The sequence below is a fragment of the Apodemus sylvaticus genome, chromosome 5 (genome assembly GCF_947179515.1).
Source record: "Apodemus sylvaticus chromosome 5, mApoSyl1.1, whole genome shotgun sequence".
NCBI classification, from domain to species: domain Eukaryota; kingdom Metazoa; phylum Chordata; class Mammalia; order Rodentia; family Muridae; genus Apodemus; species Apodemus sylvaticus.
Genome location: NC_067476.1, coordinates 17599585 through 17612084, shown reverse-complemented (window position 1 = coordinate 17612084; position 12500 = coordinate 17599585). Strand labels below are relative to the sequence as shown.

Here is a 12500-nt window from a genome sequence, read left to right as displayed (position 1 = left end):
GTAAGTTTTGTTGGTTTGGATAGCCGGTAGAGTTCAGGAGGTAGAATTTTGGAAAATAAAAACATATGTTAAATTTAAATGTGTTTAAGATGTCTAAGCATAAGTGTTGAGTAGGCTTAAGAAATCTGGAATCAGGGAAGAAGTCAGGTTGAAGATAGGATTTAGGGGCTTGCCAGCATTTGCTCAGTAATTAAAGCCATGAGACTGAATGAGATCATCTAGGTAATGAGTGTAGACAGCAGAGTCTTGATCAGGTTCAAGAGCAGGAATCCTTTGAGTGAGTTCAGCAAAGAAGCTCCAGTAAGAAAGGCAGAGAACCATCAGAGCGGATCTGGAAGGAAAAGAAAGACTGTTTGAAGGAGGAGGGCAGTTGATCAGCTGCTCCAAAGCTGCCTGGAGGAAAGGCAAGCACTAAGAACTGTGCTTTTTAGTGCACAGATGTATGTGCAGGTCTTTGGTGACCACCAAGTTATTGCAGTGATACGATGTTTTATGCTGTCTGCTTGAAGTATGTTCCAGGAAGAAAGAAGGACCAGAAACAATGAGAACAGCTAGTTAGGGCTCCCTCTTCCTAGAGCAGGCCTGTACAAACATGCTGTACACAGGGTAAGTAAGGCATGGTGTGTAACTTCCAGAATTTGAATGTAGCACTTTCACCTGCTCACCATTTTAATTTTAATAACATCTAAAATCAAGTTGAAGAAGTGGAAATTAAGTAAAAAAAAAAAAAAGTGCAGGAGCTCTGGAGAGTATCCACAGGGACCTAAGGCTACTTACAACACATTTTACTTTATTTTATTTTTGAAACAGGGTCTCTTTATGTATCCCTCACTGTCTAGAACTCATTATTCAGACCAAGCTGACCTCGAACTCAGAGATCCTCCTGATTAAAAGGGTGTGCCACTACTTCCAGCTATGTGTAAAGCACATTTTGATAACTGTTTTAATCCAGAGACAACAATGTTCTGAGATGAAATCCAGTCATTTGTAAAAGAAAGGATTTTAGGTGTCAATCTTCCTAATGATTTTCACATTCTACCAGCTACTATTTGTGAAAGAGAAGGGCTTCTTTTGTCAAATGCCCTACCTCGAAGTTTCTGACTAGAAGGGATGTTTCCATGTGGTATTTCATATACATTTTGGTGCCAATTTTAAAGGGCATTTCTACCCTTTTGGTGGGAAAAGAATGCAAGCTTTTTAAGCCCTAAAGACTTAAGTTACTTTTTTTCTTAAACAAGTAATATGCTCTGATTTAGTATCTTATTTTTTGGTAACTATTTAGCAAAATATATTTAAATACCTTGAATTTTAGAATAGTCAACTCTCAATACTCAAGGCATTTTTTTAAAGCTAAAGCCTGAGGGTTTTTTTTTTTTTAATAGCAAAAAACTATCTTTCACAAAGTAGAAAACATTTTTCTTCCTACTACAGAAATAGAGCAAGCATTACCTTATTTTCTTGACTCTTAAGATGCTACTATTTATATGATGGATGGTTATTTTATATATTACTAAGAAAAATGTTGTTACCATTTACAATGGCAACCGTTTACAGTGGGCTGAGGATGTGAAAGTATCAGGGACCAAAGGTCGTTGTCTAGTTAATGAAACCTGGACAGTTGGCTAGGGGAGGCAGGCAAGTTCTTTAGGCTGTATATCATTAGGCCCCTCACTTGCACAGTGAGAGTAACACCCCACACTCTACAGTGCCACAGTAAGGATCGCATGAGATTAAATTTATCTCATGTAGGAAATGTAGGTTTTTCTGGGAACATTCTAAGTATTTCTTTGGTTTAAATTTAAGTCTCTAGATATTATTAAATAACTTAGAAAATTTCTTATTTGAGCTTTGGTGTCAGGTTTAAAATATAGTTTACTTGGGTATTTGAAAATATAAATGGTACTTTTTTTTTTTTTTTTTTGGACACAAGATCTCTATGTAGCCCTGGCTGGCCTGGAACTGGCTATGTAGATCAGGCTGGCCTCAAGAGATCTACCTGCCTTTGCCTCCCAAGTGCTGGGATTAAAGGCATGTATCACTGTGCCTGGCTTGCTAAATGATTTTTATTCAGTCTGGAAGTAGTTATCTTTTCATTATAGCAGAAAAGATAACATAACCATACACTTTTATAAAGCAGAAGTAACAACTATAAACATTCTGGTAGTGCTGTGATCTTCCATGAGTTTATTATGAATGCTCATGACATTAAAAAGGTAAAGGAATATAATAGTAAGCATTCATACATATGGTATTGTCAATGCAGGCAAATGATGTCTTAAATTTAGATTAACTTCTCATGTTCACAATATTCTAGTGAGGTGATTGCTTCTCTAGTTTGGTATTCCAAAGCTGTAAGTAACACGCCATTTTTGTCATATGTATGCTTTATCTAGTAAAGTAGCAAAGTGTGCTGCTTTAAACTGTTGGTTCTTTGAGCTGAATTTCCTCAGAAATTCTCCCTACAGTTTTGGAGATGTCATTGTGGAAGTTTAGAAATGACACCAAGTCATAGTTGTGGTAACTTACTGTGTCCAGACACTGTGTCCAGATTACTTCCGTGTATTCTTAAAGTTACACAATGCTTGGGGAGAGCTATTTTCATCTTGTATGCTATGAAGGTTGTGGCCCAGAAGTTAAATACCCTGCTCAAACTTTCACAGCTATTCAATTGAGATCTACATCACATTGAATTCCATGTGCTTTGCATAATGCTGCCTCAATCAGTAATCATGATTTGTTTCCTTTGTAGGCAAAACCCAGAGACTACGTTTGAAGTGTATGTGGAAGTGGCCTATCCTAGGACAGGTGGCACTCTTTCAGGTACTCCTTCACCTAATTATGACAATGATATGTTTCTTCATTGTATGGAATAGCTGTACGCAGCAGAAAATAGATGAATAATGTGATGTCTTTAAGTTTTTTTTTTTTAAGTGTCTTTTCTTGTTTTTCATACTAATGCCATCCTAGGAAGGTGGGAATCCTAATCCTAGAAAGGCGGGAGAATAAAAAACATAGTGAATACTTTGGGATCCAAGGCTTTAGCAGGCTTGAAATACGGCTTTATTTATTCTTATCATTGCGTGTTGGGTTGCATCTATCACGGATGCTTGGAAACCAACTTATTAGGCCTTGCTAATGAACAGTGCGGTCTAATGGAATTTGACTGCAGGACTCAAATTAATAGAAAGGGAATTCTTTGCCACTAAACTGCTCGAAATAGACTAAATGTAGCAAAGCTGTTGATAAAAGAAGATTGGATAATAGTTAGAGGAAATTCTTCTCACCCTAGCATTTATTCTATTTCTTAAGTGCCCTAAACAGTGAGGTCTCAGATGAGGTTATAACATCTTGTACAGCTGTGTACATCACTACTTTTTTTTTTTTTTTACTTTTTCAGAACAGGGTTTCTCTCTATACCTGGATGTCATGTAACCCATTCTGTAGACCAGGCTAGCCTCAAACTCAGATCTGCGCCTGCCTCTGTCTACCAAATGCTGGTACTGTAAAGGCCGTGTGCCACCATTGCCCAGCTTGTGTAGATCACTTCTTGCCCTAAAATCCTTTCACTAAATGAGAAAAATAATGTACCTTCTTTCTTGGTGCCATTTGCCAAGTGTCAGGAACTCTTGGTCCTTGCACCGAAACACTTGTGTATATTATTTGATGTGTAAGGAGAATAAATTTACTTGGAGTAGAAATTTGAAGTAATAATTTATGTCCCTAATTGGTTTTATGCCTTTGGTACTGTTTTCTACTGCCTTATTTTCATTAGATTCTTATAATTATATACATAGTGACTTTTGATCAACTTTATTTTGTTATACATATGCTATCAGCTGTTAACACTTACAATGTAATCCTTAAAGACAGATGAGAAAGACCTATTGAGAAGTCAGAATCTCAGGTGTAACGAAGGCCATGGAGGACTGTGTGGGATAGCTGGGATTCTTGGTTAAATTCCACTTCACACTGCTAAGTTGCCTTTTTGAGGGCAGTACTGGGGTTGCATTTGTCTCTCCACATTTCCTCAGGGCTTTGCATGGAATCACTGGTATTTGTTAAAATGAAGGATTTCCCTCCATGTGAAGTAGATTACAGATCTATGCTTGTTTGGAAGTGGAAAGTTAAGGTCCTTGTTAAGCCATGTCTTTTATTGTACAGGGAGAGTACTGGATTTAGAAGCAATAATCAGGTGTGCATACAGCCACTTCTCCATGGGTGGACCTCATTCAGTGCCCATTGGATGACAGCTGTGATCTTACAGATAAATTCAAGGATGAATGTTTTATTATTTCTGTAGTTACCTAATTTTCCCTCTTCAGTGTTGTGGAATTTTCCCCAAAGTTAAAATTTATTTTTTGAAAGATTAAAAAAAAAAAAAAAAAAGAAAGCTACAAAGTGAGCTGGAAGAATAAACGGCGAAGCCTTTATCCTGTCTGCTATTATAGCTGTCTGGGGTGTACAGAGCCTAGCAGACTTACAAAGGAGACCTGTAGACCACATAGCAAAATATTCCAGCATTTAAAGGATAGATAGCTGGGCATGGTGGTGCTTGCTTGTAATCCTGGCACGTGGGAGGTGAACCCATTATTTTGAAAATATTTTGAAGTTACAAGAGCAGTTTGCTGCATGTGCCCTTTCTTAGAGCCCATTATTACCATTGTGTTGCATTTGCTTTGTCACTACATATGCAATCTTTGTTGCAGATGTGGCTCTTTACCCCTAAATATTTCAAGGGTAGATATTGTAAGAATAAGGACATTTTCTTTTATAATTCTAGTTCAGTTGTTGAAATAAGAACATTTAACATTGATTTAACATCAGTTGTTATATTTAAATTGAATCAACTGTCTCAAGACAAATGTCATGTTCTTTATGACATTTTCCCTTCTGGTCCAGAATCTAGTATGGGATCATGGAACCCAATAGTTTTACGTTTGAAATGTTGTGGAATAATTGTGTAGCTATATTCATCTTTTCTAATGACATGTGTCAAAATGTAGGCCTTTTGTTTCATCCCTGTATTTGTGTCCGTTTGACTATGTTTTCATGCTTACATTCAGGTTGTGTGTTGGTGATTTCTGCTCTCAGTGTATCTTATCAACAGGTGTCCTATATTTTGTATTAACAAATGCATAAAACTTGCAAGTGTGGGCTAACAAAATAACACAAATGACTACATGACTGTTATTAAGGCTAAGAATGTTGTGTGGTTTTATGCCAAACCTAGTCTTGGCAACAAAGATCTCTGCCCCCATCTTAAGCTATGCCTTAGGAGTTCCAGGTTGGCTCTCCTTTCATATTGCCATGTTAGGAGGGGCACAACTCTGCTGGGCCTATAAAGCATGCCATTTGATGCTTGAACCATTTCACCCTAGGTTGTTCTGGGGGAATTTAATATTAGGATTCCTTACCCAAGTGGGTTTGAGCTCATTTCTAGAGCCTATATGAGTCTGTTCTGTAGGATCTGTCCTTCTGAGGGTGAACTGTGCTGCTAGTGTACTCACCCTAAGGCCTTAGGGTGCTCCTACATGGGGACTGGGTACAGGACAGATAACAGGTATAGTTGAACTTGGGGTTGGGTAACTTTGTGTTTGTGTGAAAAGTCCCTCACTGTGTGGGATGTGGAAGGGGCTGTGGATAGTCAGCCAATAGCTAGTATTTCCCTCTGCCACTGCTTTTCTGCGTCAAACTCTATAAACAATTCAAAAATGCACATTGTGTCTTACTTTCTAGTTAATTCTAAAAGTATATTTATCATGGTAGGAGATAAACTATATCTAATAGTTGAAAGCTTGATTTATAACTTTTGCTTTTTTTTAGTGTATGTGTGTGTGTGTGTGTATGTGTGTGTGTGTGTTTGGTATCCTAGCCTGGCCTTAAATTCATTTTTTGTAGCTGAGGATGCCCTTGAACTTATGGTTCTCCTGCATCTACCTCCTAAGCAGTAGGATTATAGACATTCACTACCATATCCAGATATCTGACTTAAAGGCTTAAATATTTAGATATATGGTCTGTAGGTCCTTTTTGTACCTTTGCTAGATCTGTAAATGTTAGAGATGACCTTAGTCATACCCTAGAACTCCCTTCCTTCCTTTCTTTAGAGGCAACCACCATCCTTTTATGAGAGTCATTCCTTTGTTGTGTTCATAGTTTTATTGCATGTGTATGACTCCCTGAAGAAAATAACTTAATTGTGCATGTTTCTCAATTCTATAGACATAGAATTATTCTTTTTTGTAGTTTTGGTATGTTCTTGCTCAGTTATGTTTATAAGGGCCCTTCATGTTGCATGTCATTGCAGTCATTTATTTTTGTCACTGTGATATTTATAGAGTTGTACTCCAGCTTTGTTGTTGCTGCTGTTATTACTGGTGCTGGGGATCAAATCTAGAGCTTTGAACATGCAAGGCAAGCATTCCGTCGCTGGGCTCTTACACCTAGCCCGGTCCATTCTTCTATTACTGATAGTAAAGTTGCAGTGTTGAAGTCACATGCCAGTTTAGGCTATTGCAAGTGCTGCTGTGATTTTCCTTGCACATGCATTTGGTGGGTGTAGTCATATGTTACCATTGATTGTTTATCTGATTCCTGTGTTGTATTAAACTTCTTTAAAATGGGTTGTGCTGCTCTGCATTCTATCTGCAGTGTTTGGTGATACCACTGCTCTATAACTTCATCCATACTTGACATAGTTATATTTCATCTTTATCAGTTTGATGGTTGTTTTTATTTTCATTTTTCCTGGTGATAGATTGAACATCTTATTGATGTGGTATATTGAATACCTTCATATATATATATAATATATATATATATATACACACACACACACACACACACATATATATATATGTATATGTATATATACACACATATGTATGTATATATATATATAGGTATATGTACACACGCACGCACATATACATATATAAGTGTAGCTGAGTTCCTTAGTTACACTTTTTTCTACTTAAAATAGTTTATAAAGTAATGAAGTATTTTACATGCTCCTTAAAAATCAGCTAATATAGCCGGGCAGTGGTGGCGCACGCCTTTAATCCCAGCTCTTGGGAGGCAGAGGCAGGTGGATTTCTGAGTTCGAGGTCAGCCTGATCTATAGAGTGAGTTCCAGGACAGCCAGGGCTACACAGAAAAACCCAGTCTTGAAAAAACAAACAAACAAACAAAAAACAAAAAACAAAAAAAAATCAGCTAATATTACAAAGATGAGAAAGAACAGAAATATCATTATCTTTAAAGACAGGTCTTTTTTCTGTTGATGTGTGTACGAGAAGACCTTTAACTGATTCATGTGCTGTGCTCTGAGAAATGGAAAGAGGCCTGTGATTTGTCAGTACTGTATGGAAGCTACATCGAAAACCTTAACACTGCAGGGATGGGTACAACCTTCCTGAGGTTGTACAGAGCAAAGCTTGAGTTGGAAATGGACATGTGCTCTGTGGTAATTTGTCGGATTTCCTTTAGCTGAATATTTGACTTCAGACACCTTTGCTCCTTCTACAACTTTCTCGTTGATAATTCTTTGTGTATTTTCCTTTTTTTCTGTTACTATTTTAGGCATTAATTTGGCTGTTTTAGATGATTGCAAAGAATCTACCTTTGTTCCTCAGATCTGCATCTCTGTGTTTCCGGGCAAACTTACATATAAACCTTACATTGCACAGTGCTAGTGTCTGGGCCTAATCTTCTCTTTGAAGTTTGTTTGCACCCCCCTGGAGGGATTAAATCCCTGCTGTGAGAAGGTGGGCTAAAAAGCACTGAGACCACTTTATGGGTCTTTAATTGAAAGGTTTAGTGTACATTTGTTCAATAAATGTCTGTGAGAGTTCTATTCTTACAATTTTTGCTTATATTGACATAGATTCTTGTTGTAAATAAAAAATGTATATAGTAAAAATTTCTCAAGGCATTTAATATTTACTGGCAGACTATTCTGGTGTGTGTGTTTTGGCTATTCATCTTTAAAATTTTAGCGTCTTGTTTTGTGGATTAGCTCTTGAGCATGTATAAAAAATTTTAAATTTTGAAAGGTTATAAAGAAGATAGAATGGCCATTTAATAATAACTGTCATTAATATTTTGGTATACTTATTTCTTTGTAATTGGTGTGTGTGTGTGTGTAGATAAAATATATAACCCTTTTTCTAAACTTCTGCTATATGTATTTTTGTTTCCTTTGATTAAGATCTTTCTTAAAAATTATCAGTATAGTTTTTGAAACCACTTTAGTTGTTATAAGTTATTGCACTATTGTTTACTTACAATTAAATTTTTATATGCTTCTAGGGTTCTTTTGTAAATAATAGAATTTTTGTGTATAAAGCTTGTCATTTAGGCACCAGATTTTGGCCTTTTTTTGCAGGAGGGTGAGGAGTTCAAGGTCATCCCTTGGCTGTGTAGTGACACCAGCCTAGGTTACATGAGATCCTGTCTCTAAACATTACCACCAGCACCAACAACAACACAGTCAAAAAAATCCAAATAAAACACTAACTCTAACTCTAAACAACCTCCCCCTCCCTGAAAATTGGTATGTTTTAAGTAGATTTTTTTGGTATATTTTGTTATGTATTTTTAATGCTTTGTAATTGGCCAGTTTGCTGGAGAACTCAGACTTTCATAAGGCCTCCAAGATAGGCATCCCACACTGCAGAAGCACCCAACACGAAACTCAGGCTCTTTTGCAAGAAATAATCAGCCTATCCCATGATCAGATGGTGTTGGGCATGCAGAAACTCTGGAATGCATTTCCACACAAGTGTCTCATTACAGTTGGCCTTTCTGAGCCTGCTGCAGGCACTCTGCCTGGGTAGATACTTCGTGTTGGGAGAGTGGCGGTATCAGGTTTTTTCGGGACGCTCAGCAGATCAGCTTCCTTTTGCGTGCACTCCCTCTGCAGCATTTGTAATTTATTAGCCCAATGGCCACTTTTTAAAAAGATGAGGGTGGCAAAGTTGAGAAGCTGTTGGGATTTTGTGAAGGCAGTGTTAGTCACAATGCTTTGGAAGCTGGCTTGTTCAGTTACCCAGGTGTTAGGCAGCAACCCCAAGAAAAAAATTCTTCATTAAAAGTTGCTCTTAAATCACTGTCCACATTTTTGTCTGAGCAACATTGTGAAGAACACTGAGACTTTGCCAACTTAACAATCTTGAGAGCCAGGTCTGTGATTTAGAACTTCAGCTTTCATTGCATCATGGTTGTGGTCTTGGAGTTTCATCTGAATCTATGCTGACAACAGATGCTCCATATTATTGGAGAGTAAAAAAGAAAGTTGAGAGGCTGGAACAATGGATCAGCAGTGTCTCAGGGTTTCTATTGCTGTGATAAAACAGCATAACCAAAGCAGCTTGGGGACAGAAGGGCTTATTTCGGCAAAAAGCTTACAGTTCAACACCACAGTGCATCATTGAAGGAAGTTAGAACGGGAACTCAAACACAGCCAGAACCTGGAGGCAGGGTCTGATTGATGTAGGGGCCATGGAGAGTTCTGCTTACTTACAGGGCAGCTTCCTTTTAGGATCTCCTGCCCAGCGGGGGCACTACCTGCAATGGGTTGGGCTCTCCCTCCCATATCAATCACTAATTAAGACAATGCACTATAGACTTGCCTACAGGCCAGTCTTATGGAGGCATTCCTTTCAATTGAGGCTCCCTCTAGTCAGGGTTAAGATCATTGCTACTCTTCTGGAAGACTCAGGTTTGGTGCCTAGCACCTATACAGGTTGCTCACAACCATCAGAGGATCTGACCCATATACCTCTACATAATTAAAATTAATGAAGATAAAAGAAAAATCCACCAGGGCCTCTGTGGTGGCACACACTTTTAATCCCAGCATTCAGGAGACAGAGGCAGAGGGCAAAGGCAGTGCAGGTGCATCTCTGAGTTCAAGGGCAGCCAACTCTACAGAGTAAGTTACTGGACAGCTAGGGCTACACAGGAAACCCTGTCTAAAATAAACAAACAGACTCAATCCAAAAAACATCTCCTCCATACCCCCACCCCCCAAAACGAAAAAAACCCATGGAAAGAAAGTGAAACTGTGCTATCTGGTGTATATGGGCACTGTGAGGGTATGGAGACTTTTTTGGTGGTGTGCTTTTGCTTTGTCTTTGTTTTTCTAAGACTGGGTTTTGTTGTGTAGCTTTACTCTGGAACTCACTATGAGGACTGATTATGCTGGACTTGCACTTGTGTTGATCTTGGAGGGCTGGAGTTATAAGCATACACCCCACATACCTAGCATGTGGGAGCTCTTTTCAGAATCAAGTTTTATTTTAGATTTAAATATTCTTGAGGGAAATCATCTAAAATTACCATCATATTCTTGCATTAATAACAAAGTGAATCCGGCAAACCTAAAGAATGGCAGCAATATAGCTGTCTTTTAAGTTCTTGTTACATTCCGGTCATTTTTTTCAACATAGTTTTCTGTATGCATGCGTCTGTGCGTGTGTGTATTGAGGACAGAGGTCAGTATCATTGTTGATTACTCTCTAATTTGTTTCTTAAGACAAGACCTCCCACTGAACCTGGAGCTTATTGAATTGAATAGACTGGTTGACTAGTGGGCTCTGTCTCTACATCCATAGATACGCACTTCTGCACCCAACTCTTATGTGGGTGTATGCTTCTGTGGTAGGCACTTTATCAACTGAGCCATCTCTCTAGCCACTAATTTTTCTTTAATCTTAAATTCTCTAAACAGGTCCTATGTTTGAGAAAATTCAGATGAGTTTGCACAGTCTGGGCAACCTCCCAGTTGTAAACAGTATTTAACTTCACCTGTATGGCAATTTCCTTACAGTAACTGCCTAATAGCACATGTACATGCAGTAGTTAGGGAAATCAGATGATCTTAGTGTGGGGAAGAGAAACCCGGCTTGTAGAAAATAGAGAGAAAGCTTTATTCATAATGGACAAAGACATTTTACTTTTTCTGGCAAGTTTCTTAGTCTCATCATCAGATCAAATTATTATTTACTCAAAGATTGATTACTTGAAATGTTTATTCAAAAGCTGGGCCATGATGGTTCTCGCCTTTAATCCCAGCACTCGAGACAGATGTAGATTTGAGGCCAGTTTGGTCTACAGAGCAAGTTCCAGGACAGCCAAGGCTATGAAGAGAAACCGTGCCTTGAAAAAACAGCAACAAAACAAAACAAAACCAAACCCAAAATCAAAAAACCAAAAGCATTTATTTTACTTTTTTTCCAGTTAAGTGCACTTGACATGGTGATTAGGAAAAGCCTCCTTTGGGGCTAGGGAGACGCTCAGCTGGTAAAGCACTGCTGCTCAGGCATGGCATAGCTCCATTTCTAGCACTCATGTGAGGGAAAACCTGGGTGTTGTAGTGTGCTGTTGTTTCCCACTAGGAAGGTAGAACCCTAGGGCCTCTCATCAGCCAGCCTAGTCTAATCTATCCTAGTGAGAAACCCTGTCTCCAAAAGGGGGAAAAAGGTGTATAGTTTAGGAGGAATAACAACTGAGCATATCCCTCAGCAACAAAAGAAAGCATTAAACAAAACCCAGCAAGTCTTGTTTGAGGTGAAGTCTAGAACCTCTCCCACTGAGCTGTTTTGTTGTTTGTTTGTTTGTTTTTGTTTTGAGACAGGATTGCACCTTCCTAGTGCTGAGATTGCAGGTGTTCAAGTGTGACCACAGCTCCTTATCACTGTAGTTCTAAAGCTGGTTTATAGAGTCAGGGGAAGCTTTGAGCATTGCAATGCTGTCACATTTCTGTTTTAAGATGGCTGCAATAATGCTTTCTTCTATAAGCTGTAGTCGAGCCCAATAGTTTATAATAATAAATTGGTTGCCCAACATGCAATGAAATAAGCATACTTTCAAATTGTATAGGTTCAAAATAGGGGCACACAAGGGCAGATGATACTTCTTGCTTGATCCTTGCAGTTCAGTCCTTAGCAGAAGGAGAGACAGTCAGCTTAGGAAGTGACCTGTCCAAAAGATGGCTTGAATTCTAGTTTGAATATATTCTTTAAGAAATTTGTAAATGCTATGATAGAAATAATACATTATATATGCATGTATGTATGCATGCATTTCAGAGAATAAATGAAAGCACATGTACCTGCCACTCAGCTTAAGAAACAGAACATTTTGTGCCTCCTTCAATTTGATTTTCTCTACCAAGATCACATTTTGAGTTTTACATTAATTGTATATCTGTGCTTGGAGCTTGTATTGCTGCTACTTCAGATTGCTTCTATCGAGGGGGTTTGAACTGCTGTTCTCAGGAAGAAACAGAAAATGAGCCATATCTTTCTTTCCCTTTTCCCTTATTCCCCTTTCCTTTCCTTTCCTTTCCTTTCCTTTCCTTTTTTCCTTTCCTTTTTCCTTTCCTTTTTCCTTTCCTTTTTCCTTTCCTTTTTCCTTTCCTTTTTCCTTTCCTTTTTCCTTTCCTTTTTCCTTTCCTTTTTCCTTTTCCTTTTTCCTTTCCTTTCCTTTCCCTCCTC

General features: G+C 38.2%; 1 protein-coding gene across 8 annotated transcripts in view; it reads left to right on the top strand.

Moving 5' to 3' along the window:
* Positions 1-12500, top strand: part of Dennd1a (DENN domain containing 1A) — a 480683-nt gene that overhangs the window by 46560 nt on the left and 421623 nt on the right. For 7 of the 8 annotated variants that reach the window (XM_052182388.1, XM_052182389.1, XM_052182385.1 and 4 more), the window contains exon 2: positions 2750-2820. In XM_052182388.1, the coding sequence (XP_052038348.1) occupies positions 2779-2820 (42 nt within the window). In that variant the 5' untranslated portion in view covers positions 2750-2778. Of the gene's footprint in view, positions 1-2729; positions 2821-12500 lie in introns of those variants that run through there. The other variant, XM_052182391.1, reaches the window with a different exon arrangement.